We start from the raw sequence: 14237 nt of genomic DNA, 5'->3' as shown, positions 1-14237 counted from the left end.
TGCAGCGGTCTAAGACACTGCATCTCAGTGCCAGGTGTCACTACAGACCCTGGTTAGATTCCAGGCTGTATCACAACCGGCTGTGATTGGGAGTTCTATAGGGTGGCGCACAATTGGCCCAGGGTCGTTAGGGTTTGGCCAGGGTAGGTCATCATTGTAAATAAGAATTTGTTCTTAACTGACTTGCCATTTTAAATTAAGGTAACAATTTTTTTAAATGGGTAGTAACAGCAACTACTAGTCTCTCACTGTGAAAGTACTCCACTTTGTTGGCTGTGAAGGCCCCAGCTCTCTCCACTATGGTTACCATACATGCCAGGGGATGCCCGTTACCCATCACCTTGGTCATTATGTCATGGCAGAAGTCATCACCCTGAGGCTGGAACGCCCAAAAGTGACTCCCCACACACCCAAAACCTGTCTTCACCTCGTCTGCCACAAACACTCCCCTTGTAAGAGCACACATATCTGTAGAGAGATACCAACAGAGCAAAGCTTTTATTATGCACAATGACTTTGATCCTAACTCGTGAGGATTTGGCTGTTGGACCTAGTCTTTGCTGATGAGAGAATGGTACAGTATAATAGTACACTGATGTCGTATGCTCCGAGGCAGTACCTACTCTGTTACTTTGGTTGAGTATCGTTTGGGCAAGAAGATGACTGGGCAACGACTTAATGAAAAACGGTGAAACCTGTGGTTCATGTCCATATTGAGAGATTATACCCATAGATTTAGAACACAACTAATGAGCATTGTTACACTGTTACTACACTATCAGCATTACACACTGCTCTGTATCCAAATGTAGACTTCTGTTCTCCTCGTCCACGCACTACTGTATTTGCTGTAGCTTGCGACCTTGTTGGTGCACCTGGTCTATCACGTCCTCCACAGTATCTGCATATGTCTGGGCTGGGTTGGTCGTCTCTACACACCTCTACAGGTGTCTGCTACAGGGGCCTGTAAGAATGAAGTGGAGTGTAATGCCAGTATCCGCTTTTTATAGCACAGTCACCAAAGAATAGAGGCATGCAATATGTATCCTCTTGCACACCATGTAAAGCCACTCTTTCTGTTCTTTCAGTTTCCAGAACTTGTATGGACATAGCGATAAGCGAAGTCAGGTGCCCATGATATGGAAGAGGATATGGAAAAAGAGGGAAGGTGTACCTTTAAAGAGAGAATCTATTGAGACATGCATTTGAAAAGGTAGCAGAACAGTATGTGTTTAAAGTGTGATATTTGAGAAACCTTACTGGTCAAACACAATGTCTTCATGTTGGGTTCCAAGTGTAATGCTAGATCATTGGCCTCTGAACTGTTGGAGACATATACACACACAGGCAAGAAAAAGTCTGTGAACCCTTTGGAATTACCTGGATGTCTGCATAAATTGGTCCTCAAATTTGTTCTTTCTTATTCTTCTTAACCTCATTGAGCATTCTGCGCTGTGCTCTTGCAGTCATCTTTGCAGGATGGCCACTCCTAGGCAGAGTAACAACAATCCTGAACATTCTCCAGTCACAGACAATTTGTCTTACCGTGGACTGATGAATATCAAGGATTTTAGAGATACTTTTGTAACCCTTCCCAGCTTTATGCAAGTCAACTTTATGCGATCTCTTTTGTTCGATGCATGATTCACATCAGGCAATGCTTCTTGTGAATAGCAAACTCAAATGTTGTGTGTGTTCTTTTATAGGGCAGGGCAGCTATCTCCAATCTCATCTCATTGATTGGATTCCAGGTTAGCTGACTCCTAACTCCAATTAGCTTTTGGAAAAGTAATTAGCCTAGGGGTTCACATATTTTTTCCAACCTACACTGTGAATGTTTAAATTATGTATTCAATAAAGACAAGAAAACTACAATAATATGTGTGTTATAAGTTTAAGCACACTGTGCTTGTCTATTGTTGTGACTAAGATGAAGATCAGATCAAATTGTATCACTAATTTATGCAGGGCTCACATTTCTTCTTGCCACTGTATATAATAATATATACATATATACTGCTCAAAAAAATAAAGGGAACACTAAAATAACACATCATAGATCTGAATGAATGAAATATTCTTATTAAATACTTTTTCTTTACATAGTTGAATGTGCTGACAACAAAATCACACAAAAAATATCAATGGAAATCAAATTTATCAACCCATGGAGGTCTGGATTTGGAGTCACCCTCAAAATTAAAGTGGAAAACCACACTACAGGCTGATCCAACTTTGATGTAATGTCCTTAAAACAAGTCAAAATAAGGCTAGGTAGTGTGTATGGCCTCCACATGCCTGTATGACCTCCCTACAACACCTGGGCATGCTCCTGATGAGGTGGCGGATGGTCTCCTGAGGGATCTCCTCCCAGACCTGGACGAAAGCATCCGCCAACTCCTGGACAGTCTGTGGTGCAACGTGGCGTTGGTGGATGGAGCGAGACATGATGTCCCAGATGTGCTCAATTGGATTCAGGTCTGGGGATCGGGCGGGCCAGTCCTTAGCATCAATGCCTTCCTCTTGCAGGAACTGCTGACACACTCCAGCCACATGAGGTCTAGTATTGTCTTGCATTAGGAGGAACCCAGGGCCACCTGCACCAGCATATGGTCTCACAAGGGGTCTGAGGATCTCATCTCGGTACCTAATGGCAGTCAGGCTACCTCTGGCGAGCACATGGAGGGCTGTGCGGCCCCCAAAGAAATGCCAACCCACACCATGACTGACCCACCGCCAAACCGGTCATGCTGGAGGATGTTGCAGGCAGCAGAATGTTCTCCACGGCGTCTCCAGACTCTGTCACGTCTGTCACGTGCTCAGTGTGAACCTGCTTTCATCTGTGAAGAGCACAGGGCACCAGTGGCGAATTTGCCAATATTGGTGTTCTCTGGCAAATGCCAAACGTCCTGCACGGTGTTGGGCTGTAAGCACAACCCCCACCTGTGGACGTCGGGCCCTCATACAACCCTAATGGAATCTGTTTCTGACCTTTTGAGCAGACATGCACATTTGTGGCCTGCTGGAAGACATTTTGCAGGGCTCTGGCAGTGCTCCTCCTGCTCCTCCTTGCACAAATACGGAGATAGCGGTCCTGCTGCGGGGTTGTTGCCCTCCTACGGCCTCATCCACGTCTCCTGATGTACTGGCCTGTCTCCTGGTATGGCCTCCATGCTCTGGACACTACGCTGACAGACACAGCAAACCTTCTTGCCACAGCTCGCATTGATGTGCCATCCTGGATGAGCTGCACTACCTAAGCCACTTGTGTGGGTTGTAGACTCCGTCTCATGCTACCACTAGAGTGAAAGCACCGCCAGCATTCAAAAGTGGCCAAAACATCAGCCAGGAAGCATAGGAACTGAGAAGTGGTCTGTGGTCACCACCTGCAGAACCACTGCTTTATTGGGGGTGTCTTGCTAATTGCCTGTAATTTTCACCTGTTGTCTATTCTATTTGCACAACAGCATGTGAAATGTATTGTCAATCAGTGTTGCTTCCTAAGTGGACAGTTTGATTTCACAGAAGTGTGATTGACTTGGAGTTACATTGTGTTGTTTAAGTGTTCCCTTTATTTTTTTGAGCAGTGTATATATATATATATATATATATATATTTATATATTACATTATTCTTCCTATATCTTGTAAACCAATATATATTACATTATTCTTCCTATATCTTATGCAGATGTCATTGGGGTTATGTTGCAGGAGGACTTCAGGTTGTGGCCTTATCCTGAGTTGACAAAATAGAAGACACAGCTTTTCGGGCAGAGTGGCAGCGAGGAGTTCGGCATTCTGTACTATAATGTCGTGCGTGAAGCGTGAATTGGCTTTCAGATGCTCCGTCTGCACCGTGGCTGCTTGCGTGATGCTGGGATGACAGTGACCCCACCATATGTGCAACAACGATCCACTTACCACTAGGAGGCACTGTTGTGTTGATTATGTTGTACTGTTATGTTCAAAGGGCTTTGGATCGTGTCCTTTGCCGCTGTGTCACAAAATACACCGAATACAACATAATACTTGTCAAAAATGCCAATAAGATGTCTTAAAGGAATGTCACCGATAGATTTGTCTCTTACTGTGCTGAACGTTGCTGATTACAGTCCAAATACGAATTGCCATTCTCGTCATACAAATACTGTCCTCTGAATCTAAGAATCTGCAAGACTGCCTAGGAAAGACATAATGCACCCATTACATTTCAATGTATTCATACTACAGTGACCCTGGTTTACAAGCGTCAAGGGTTGATCTTCTTCAAGTCATGTAGTTACATACCCAATCAGTTTATTTTGCGTTGCAAGAGGCTCTTCTTTACTGAATGTTTCCAAAGCCACTCTCCACTGCTTTTCGCTTGCTTTATACTACTAAGTTAAATGGAACTACAGACTCGAGTTGTGTTTTCCGCTATTGGCATTACGTTCATGTGTATTTTCAACTACGCATGCGTCAGTCTATTTGTAGCCATTACTTATGGAGTATTTTCAAGAAACGAAGTGTCTGTCTTTTGGTATAAGGGGAATCTAGCATTTTAGTTATTTCCCATGCAAAAACTGGAATAATGCTTTTGTTATCATGGTTCATAGCACACGTATCATCACAACAACAACAAAAATCTTCCAAACTACACTACCCAGAGTTCAAAACATGTTTTTGTAGCGCTGGGATCTCCCGGGCACACGCTGTAGTATTGGTAGAATACATGTTGCTGGCCTATTATCTCTGAAAAATGCATGTACTCAATGTTTTGATCTTAATTTTAATCTTACATTTGTGTCTTGTTTTCCAGAACATCGCCCTCGCCTCCCGGAGGGTTATACTAAATATATATATGTGGTTATACGCTAGGTACATTCAGCAAGATGCTAGTTTTTCATATTCAATCATCAAAAGCAGAACGTTTCTCAAGTTGAAGATGTAATTTTATTTTTTGGAGAAGATATAGAGTTAATTCATAGATGGATTGTAATAAAAAATATTTGGTGTAATAAAAATACACGCATTTAGACGTTTCAACCACCCCTTTTTAATGGTTTCTTCCTACGGCTATATATTCGGTGCAATGCCATATTCTTTCCGGTGCTGCTTTCGGTTGCTAAGGAGACGCGGTGGGCAGGTAAATTCGTCTTCATCATCGAGCTAGCTCGTTTTCAAAGCACAATCTGGGTTTGCTGTCAATAATTAACATTATTATATTGTTAGGAAAATGGCTTCAGGTACTTTGACAATTAAATATGTAAGCATGGTAACATAGTTAAAAAGCTAGCAAACAGCTGAATGATAAGATGTATCCCATCTAGACATAAACCCTTATGTCAGAATTTACTGTTCGTAGCAGGTTAGGATAATTAATCTTAACAGATTTGGAGATTTGGGTTAAATTTAGGTAAAGGCTTAGTGTAAACTAAAATAAACCTTTGACGTCAATTTGACAAACTGTTACACATCTAGCAGTAACCGTGAAGGACGGTCACTTCCACGGGCTGCTGCTTGTTCATGCTAGCTAGAGTTAGCTTGCTAGCTTAGCTACTGTTACCTGGACAGCTAGCTAGACATGCTTGTGGAGATCCCAGTGACTGTATTTGAAAGGTGATACAACAATGTGTAAGCCAACACGGACAGCCTAGTTAGCTAACGTTAGTTTGCCACAGCTTGCAACCTGTGACGTTAATCATTGTCAGATGCCTTTTGCAGCAAGCATTCGCTGCTAGCGATGTATTTGGGTTATTGATGACCAACTTAACTAATTTTGTTTGGAAGTTGCTTGTAAACTAGCTATCCCCATATTGCTACTAATTATTCATAGCATGCAACAATCCAATGTCAAAACATTTGTTGTAGGTCTGGCTTGCCTAGTAGCCAGTTGATATTTACATTAGTAACCAACGTTAACTATAATCTAGCTCAATCAGAATATTGAGGACTGAGCTAACGTTACTGGAAGTCTCCGGCTAGTCGGTTTACCAAGCACTCTTATTTTTGATTTGAGACTTTCTTGGCTTTGTTAACATCCCAAAATAGTTGCCTACTAGCTGGGTTGCCAGAACCTGATAATGTATTTTTAAACAGTAACGTTATATTAGTTAACTAAACTCTAAAGGTTAGTCAGTGAGTGGCACACGTGCCATTTAACCCGAATTTAATATATCAATTAAATGTCCACGCACGTTTTAGTCATTGGCATTTCTAACTGCTTGGTAGGTTTGAAATCTAATGTTTATTTGTGATGGTTCACACACAATCCAAGTCAAAGTTCTGTGAGATGACTAGTCCATATTTAGTGCTACCCACAATATAATGCTCTTGCCACATAGCCCTAAGCACTTAAAGCAACAGTAGCTCCCCATAGTGCCCAAAACCAGGAAGAGACCGTGCCCGTAGTCATCTACACTGAAAAAAAAATCTAAACTGCAACATTTAGTGTTGGTTTCATGAGCTGAAATAAATTAGCCCTGAATTTGTTCATACGCACAAAGGACATATTTTTCTCCCGTTTTGTGCATAAATCCCTGGGCATTTCTCCTTTTGCCAAGGTGATCATCTACCTGACAGGTGTCATATCAAGAAGCTGATTTAAACAGCATGATAAATACACAAGTTTACCTTGTACTGGGGAAAATAGAAGGCCACTTTAAAATGTGCAGTTTTGTTACACCACACAATGCCACGGATGTCTCAAGTTGAGGGAGTGCGCAATTGGCATGCTGATGGCGCCGACCGACATGGCAGCTCTGCTTCTAGATCCTAAGCAACTTTGCTTGTTAGATACTACTGCACTGTTGGCGCTAGTAACACAAGCATTTTGCTACACCCACAATAACATCTGCTAAATATGTGTATGTGACCAACAACATTTGCTTTTGACTGCAGGAATTTCCAGAGTTCTTGCCCGATTAATATTTATATACATTTTCTCAGATTGTCTGTTAGACTTTATGTAGTATGTGTGTGTATATAGTCAGGATAAGGGACTATTATAAACAGGACATGCATGCTTGACAATACATTATGCATCATAATGAATTTATGCTATGCCACAATAAACATCAATAAGAGTTGGATGAAACAAAGTTAAACAAATACCTATATGCGGTAGTTGACAAATTGTGACAATGTAATCATTATTAAGACTATTCCAACTCGTGATATAATACAATGTAACTCCAAGTTGTCCTTGCCAGAGATTTTAATGTTCATTTCTTTATCATAAGCAGCCTCTGTCATTTTAGAGAATTTGGCAGAACATCCATCCAGCCTTGTGTATGGCGTTGTGCAGGAGCGAGCTGTTTTCTGTGCCCCGTGATGGTGGGGGTATGGGCAGGCATAAGCTATGGATGAACGCAATTTCACTATTGATGGCTATTTGAATACACGGAGATACCGAGACATGGCCCATTGCTGTGCTGTGCTCTGCTTCACCTCATGTTTCAGCATGATAATGCACAGCCCCATGTCGCAAAGATCTGTACATAATTCCCTGAAGCAGAAAATGTCCTTCTTCCATGGCCTGCATACACACCAGACATGTCACCTGTTGCGCATGTTTGGTATGCTCTGGATTGACATGTATGATAGCATGTTCCAGTTCCTGCCAATATCCAGCAATGTCGCACAGCCATCGAAGAGGAGTGGGACAACATTCCACAGACTACCATCAACAGCCTGATCAACTCTATGTGCTGCATGAGGCAAATGGTGGTCACACGCGATACTGACTGGTTTTCTGATCCACGCACCTAATATTTTGTTGTTGTGACCAATAGATGCCAATCTGTATTCCCAGTTGTGAAATCCACAGATTAGGGCGTCATTTATTAATTTCATTTGACATATTTCCTTATATGAACGGACTCAGTAAAATCTTTTAAATGATTGCATGTTGCGTTTATTTCAATTTTGTTCAGTATACATTGAGATGACGACATAGGAAAACAGAAGCTGTTTATCAAGTTCTAGTTTTATAGATGCCCTTTGGTACCATTGTGAACTAGATTTACAGAACAGTTCAAAGGTTGGAATGACTAGTCAAGCATGTTGTATCTGGACTTATTTGGTGTGGGACTGTATAGGCCTTAGCAGAGTCAGTTTGTCCCCATAGGGTGTGTCTCTAGTTCCAATTACTGTTACATCTGTTTAAAAGCTGACCGACTCTGGTATTTGCGTGCAAAAAAAATGCATGGTGTGGAATGTATCAGTGAACTCCATGAACTGGCACCTTGTTTAACTCTGGTGCTGTTCTCCTTGTTTGCATATTGTTTGTCCTTTGTTCTGGTCATTTTAAGCTTCTTCTTGTCCTGTTGTCCACTTTCTCTTCCCCCTTTTGTGTCTCTCACAGTGCAGGCATAATGTGCCTTTGGCCCCACTCCCTCTCCATTTCCCACACTTCCTCCCCCTCTTTTCCACATTCTCCCTCCCCATTTCATTCTCCTCATAGCACTCTACAGTGGCACTTATAACTTGAAATGGACCCAGTGAACGAAAATGTAGGCTATTCCCCAAAAACTTGAGTCTGTTTGAATAACTTCCATCTCTGAGGCAGCTAGACGGTTGGCTAGTCAGTTTCCTAGCCTGTGATATTGCTCAGCTCTGTTATCTGTGAGGTCTGCAGAACACACTCGTTAGGCGTTCACACTAACTCCTTCTTGGGGTTTTCTCATCTCACAAACTGTGTAAACATAGCTGTGTGTTTTTACAGTGATCTGTGCCGATGAGTTTCGCAACCTCATTATTTGACATCTTTTAAGAGGATTAAGTAATGCCACAATGATTCATATTAGGTTTAAACACACTTTCCTGTAAGGACCCAAAGCACAGCTGAGAGATTAGAAGATGGACAATACATTGGGAAATCCTTTGACTTGTTTTTCTGGGGAAATTGATTCATGCTCCAAGTAATTCTGTATCTGATGCTATGATTTTCCTGGTAAAATGAGTCATGTGAACAAGTATTTACTACTCATTATTAAATGCTGTCCTTCAGTTGAGGTGAACATAATGATGATCGTTTCTCAGTGAGATTGGAAGGGTCTGTCTGGCCGGTTGCGGTGCGGAGGGGACGCCACATACCTCGCCAGGAGTCTGACGGCCTGGCAAACACACCCCCTTCCTCCGCGAGCCGCCATGGTGACTCTCATCACAGAGCAACTCCGCAAACAGAATCTGGAGGATCCCCCTTACCACAGGGCTTTCTCTCTCAACGTGGTGAGCATGCCATGTGACACAGGTTGTTGTATAGCACTTATTCCATAAGGAATTGCCTTAGTAATTTTAAATCCCCTCTTCATTGCTGTGTTTCAGTCATTGCCTGAAGTGGGTTCCAGCCCCACTGTGTGTTGGCGCGGGTGTGGGTTGAATCCAGGTAAGGATCCATTTAATTCCTAAAGCTTTTTTTAATTAAAGGGCCTCATTCAAAGATCAGGTTAAATCATTAACTGGGGGAAGGGCCTCCCTTAATTCCCATCTTTGGTTTATTTCACTTTCAGAGAGCAGTTGGTCTATGTTCCCATCCTCCAAGACCCACTTGCAGGATGCCTCTGTCCTGTCCTCCCTGGACCCACTGGGAACACCTTTCCCTCTCCCCAGCACCTCTGTGACAGACCTGTCCCTGCAGAGCTCTCCTCCGCCGCCTCCTCCTCCCAAACGCCACTGTCGCTCCCTGTCTGTCCCTGAGGACCTGTCCCACTGCCGCAGCCCCTGGCGCCCCAGCGCCTCCAAGATCTGGACCCCAGTCAAGCGCCGCTGCCACAGTGGAGGGGGTGTGGCCTGCATGGGCGTTGGCTCCTTGGTTGGTTCCATACCCCTCCGAGGCCCCAGCTCCTCCCTCACCTCCTCCCTACACTCCTCCTCCAGCCCCACTTTCTTCAGCCTGGCCATGTCCCCTGACTCCCCTCTCCCCTGGGGCTGTCCCTGGGACCATAATGATCTGCCCAGGGGAGGCTGCACTGGCTTCTTCACCGCCCCCTCCTCCTGCTCCTCCTCCCCCGCCTCGCTGGGTTCCTGTCGGCCCTTGCTGCAACGCCGCTTCTCTCTGTCCCCTGTGCACGTCCTGCCTCCCCAGCCCTCCCCCTCTCCTGCTCCCGGGCTTGTCCCACACTACCCTTCGATGGAGCCCCCGGCCCCCTCTCCCTCCTCAGCCTGCAGTTCCCCGTCATCCCCGAGGCGCGACCTACCCCCCTGTCTCCCACGCTGCCACTCTCAGCCCTGTGACCTGCGTAAGCCCGGCCTAAAGAGACGCCATGATGCGGACACCCTGCCCTACTACGTCAGGCCTGGCCTGGACTTCAGCAAGATGACTCCGGTGAGCTTGGTGAGATGTACAACCGTTGTAAGGCCTATTCAGAAATGCAGTGGATCCAAAACAACACAAAATGCTTAACTTTGGTAGAAACTGCTCATAGTTGTCCTTGAGGTGGAACTTTTATCACTTGCTTGAGAGTAGCAGGGGGCCTAAAGCAGCCCTTTATCTCTCAGCTCTCCTGCTTCTCTCCCCACAGACCAGAGTTTTTGTGGGGAACTTGGGCTCATTAGCCAGGAGAAGTGGGGCCACTGGTTCTGACTCCCCCTCATGAGCCAGAACTACTGCATTCACATTCCTGTCCCAGCCAGACCGGACCAGTCTGGATTTGGGTTCAGGGTGCGGCATTGTTGGTACTGTGCTGCCTGGCCATGGAACCTCATTGCCCTGACCAGCGGCGTGTGTATTTTTGGGCTGACCCTTGCATTCCTGTGTGTCCAATCGTTGATATATGCCTGATCTCGTCCACCAGCCGGCTCTGTCGAACCGTCTGGTTTCAACAACGCCACAGAAAGGGACTTGAATGAAGTCTATGGCAGGCGTGGACGAAGCAACCCATTTGCATGAGCTAAAGTCTCAGTCCACCATCTAGCGTAACCCTTTGGAACCTCCCCTTACATAGTGGACTTTGTGATTTAAACAAAGTGAGTTTGTAAAAATCTGAAAGTAAACATCTTAGAAGTAGTTTTCGTATATAAACTTTATATACCCGAATTTCAAATCAATTGGCCTTTGCAAAAATATGGTCAATGTGATGGAACATTTTTCTTTTGATTTCGTGATTTTCTACATTTTTCAATCTCCTCTGTAGCAGGGTCCTTCCCTCTGTAGCAGGGTCCTTCCCTCTGTAGCAGGGTCCCAGCTGTTGCAGGGTCCTTCCCTCACCTGACTTTATTTGAAGCCACGCTCCTTCCAAGTCCCACTCTGTTGCAGTGTTACCAGGTTCTCTATATGCGGTAGCAATTGAGCCTGGGGGATGAGATTAATGTGTCAATGCCCAACGTCTTGCCATTATGGACATCCACCACCCCAGCCATGTATATTTAGCCACTGCTATGCACTTCCTGCTCTGGGGAGTGATGTCATCACTTTTTCTCACTGGTGTATTTTTCTCTTTTTTTTTTTCCTTTTTTCCCCCCCTTCTCATTCCTGGTTGGTTTGTTTGGCCTTCTGGAGGTGTGACTGGAGCTGCTGCTGGGTCTGCAGCCAGCTGGTGGTGTCTCCTTGTGTCATGTTTTAAGATGGTGGGTTGTGGTTCATGAAATGGTTGCCTTTCTAGTATAACAAAACCAAGGGAGAGCTCAGTTGCCTCTGACTGGGGTCTCGGGAGCAGGATGAATGGGGAGGGGGGCACGTGGTCGGTGCATGTACAGATACATTTATGTATGCTTTGCATAGACCAGTCTCATTTGGAAGGTGGACATTCTCACCAGGGCTTGACAATAAAATAAATCATTTTTAAAAATCCCTTTGGACAAGTAGGACTTTTTTCTCCTAAATTCTGTAACACCATTTTGACATGAATTGATGCAAGGAACCGCTTTACAAAATAAAACAAATAGTCTACGGTTCAGAACTGACCAACCAAGGCATGTTTTAAAAAGGCGATGAGGCTGGAGTAACTGATAAGACTGTTTTTAGTGTAACTTTTCTCCATTGTATTATAAGCTCAAAAAATGTGCACGTGGTTGTAGGCTTTCTGTCAATGTTCCAAAATGCAATTAGCAGGAAAACACAGTTTTCAAAAGCACATCGCATGAATAAACAGGTTTCATGTGACGGTACTGAAAATAATCATTCGGAATTAAGGGGAGCTCAAAATATGCATTTAACTAGCATAGGTTACTAATATGGCTAGCATTATGCCTTTGGCTGCTGGACAATAAAATTTTGCTTTGAAAAAGAATTTGGAGGACAAGCATTTCAACTCACGGTATTATGAATAACTACAAACATTTAGACGCTTTTGGCATGTTTCTTAATTAGTAAGGCTCAATATTACCATTATTGTATTGCTAGAGCAACTTTGACAAGCTCACAATTTAGAGTGTATGGCTAGTTGAGTTGCAGAAAGCCCTCCTGAAATGCCTGCACACATCTGCCTTCATGGGTGTTAGCCTATTAGATTCAGCTGAAGCTGAGTTGTGGCTCAACTTGTTTTTCTGGGAAATGCTGAAGATACTAAATATTTCTGTTCTGTGTGTAGATTCGTAGTGGGGAGCCCCTGGTGTGTGGAGCGGCTGTCTACATGGGGCTAGAGCCTGTTCCAGGGGACTTCAGAGGAGCCTTCTCTCCTGCAGACCTGGGAAGAACCAGCATTGGACCGTTGAGTGAAAGTGAGGAAGAGAACATAAATATGGGTGCGCAAGAGGCCGGGCAGCAGAGTGTGTTTGAGAGAGACTGCACAGAACTGGACTTGAACCTCATTGAGGAGAATTGAAAGTTTCTTGGTGCTCCGTGTGTGATTGACAGCATTCATCGGCGTATTCGCATTACACCCCCCACCCCGGCCGAGCCCACGGGAACCTGCTGCCTTCAAAGGGGCCACATTAGGTGCCCTTCATATCACTGGCTGACTATAGATTAATAAGGCTCAATTTTACCATTAGTGTAATGCAAGAGCAACTTTGACAAGCTCACGATATTCAGCATTTCAGGACAATGATGTTCTGCCTGTCCATACTCTGTGGGTAAATGTGTCTACCCAGAAACACAATGGAGATGGCTAAGACGTGATGATTTCTGAAGGTCATACTGTAATAGCCACTTTCTAATAATCTGGGTAGTAACGCGCTACCACTACTATAATTATAAAAATGATGCCGTTTGCTTGCGATGGACACTCCTGTCGGCAGGATACATTCCTGAACGTATGGCCAGTTGAGTTGCCAAAGGCCCCCTGAAAAGCCTTCACACATCGGCTTTCATGGGTGTAGGCCGAACGCTCTGATGTGTTTGATTTGGCCCAGTGGAATACCCACACCTGTAAAGGGAATCTAGGAGGGACTCATGTGCTTTCCTCATAGCTGGCAAATTTATATTTTGCTGCTTCTGTTTCCCTTACTACTTAGACAATGCATTAATTTGTTTTCCACAATTGGCTGAATTAAATATTGTACATTAATCATGTACAAAGCAGGTGTTTCTGCTTGAATGGTTTTTGTTCATAACATCCAGATGTTTTCTTCTTAGTCTCCCATAGAAATGGAACCTTTAGTCTGTCCATTTTGATTCAGTTCCCCACTAATGAACAGATTACACTTGCACTGTAATAGGATTTCAATAATTGACTTGACGCTGCAGTTGGATCCTTTAGGGCACAATGTAATGTACTGTACAGTGGTCACCTGTGGAAACCATTTTGTATGAGTGGATGACTGTTTAGACGGGTAGCTCAATTCTGAATTTCATTTAATTTAAAAAAATATATATATTCAAATGAGTTTTTTTGACCAATCAGATTTTTTTTCACAGCAATCTTTTTCAGAGCTGATTTGATTGGTCAAAATACCAATTGGTGAAAAAAAAATATCAATTTGGCTGCCTGTCCAAACGCAGCATTAGTGTGTGAGAAGGAACCAGTAGATGCAGAGGATTGGTGGCCTTTCGAGAGATTATTTTTATTGTATGTTTTCAGATGGAAATGTCTATTTACACTTTGTGTACAAATAAAGTTTATTAGAGAATAATTTTGCAAAAAAATCACGTTGTTTTGGTTTCTTTCAATCAGCAATGTTTTGAAGATGGTGTGTCTTTGCATATTTATAGGTGTCAAATGGAATCACCTGGGAAGACAGGTTTCTTTATGTAGTATGTTTGATTACAAGATTGACAACATCCACCTGAGAATGGCGCCTCAGTCTAGTAGTCTAGCCTCAAGTAAATTCTTGAAGCATACAGAGAGCATAGGGCACATTGACTATAGTGACATC

At 43.7% G+C, this 14237-nt stretch overlaps 1 protein-coding gene across 5 annotated transcripts; it reads left to right on the top strand.

The window, feature by feature from the left end:
- Nucleotides 1-5043: 5043 nt before the first annotated feature.
- Nucleotides 5044-14007, top strand: LOC118363360 (protein FAM53C-like). Of its 5 annotated transcripts, none has more exons than XM_035744107.1 (5): nucleotides 5044-5127; nucleotides 8992-9212; nucleotides 9309-9369; nucleotides 9494-10317; nucleotides 12512-14007. In XM_035744107.1, exons 2-5 carry the CDS (start codon nucleotides 9132-9134, stop codon nucleotides 12743-12745), a joined length of 1200 nt encoding a protein of 399 aa, XP_035600000.1. In that variant the 5' UTR covers nucleotides 5044-5127; nucleotides 8992-9131; the 3' UTR covers nucleotides 12746-14007. The 5 variants fall into 5 exon arrangements, 3 of the variants coding, with proteins under 3 accessions (XP_035600000.1, XP_035600001.1, XP_035600002.1); XM_035744108.2 differs by having other exon boundaries at nucleotides 5064-5127; nucleotides 9024-9212; XR_004821397.2 differs by lacking the exon at nucleotides 5044-5127 and adding an exon at nucleotides 11482-11549 and having other exon boundaries at nucleotides 9494-10308; nucleotides 12512-12655.
- The last annotated feature ends 230 nt before the right edge of the window (nucleotides 14008-14237 follow it).

This window comes from Oncorhynchus keta, chromosome 30 (genome assembly GCF_023373465.1).
Source record: "Oncorhynchus keta strain PuntledgeMale-10-30-2019 chromosome 30, Oket_V2, whole genome shotgun sequence".
In the NCBI taxonomy this organism is placed as follows: Eukaryota; Metazoa; Chordata; class Actinopteri; order Salmoniformes; family Salmonidae; genus Oncorhynchus; species Oncorhynchus keta.
This window is presented reverse-complemented; position numbering and strand designations above follow the sequence as displayed.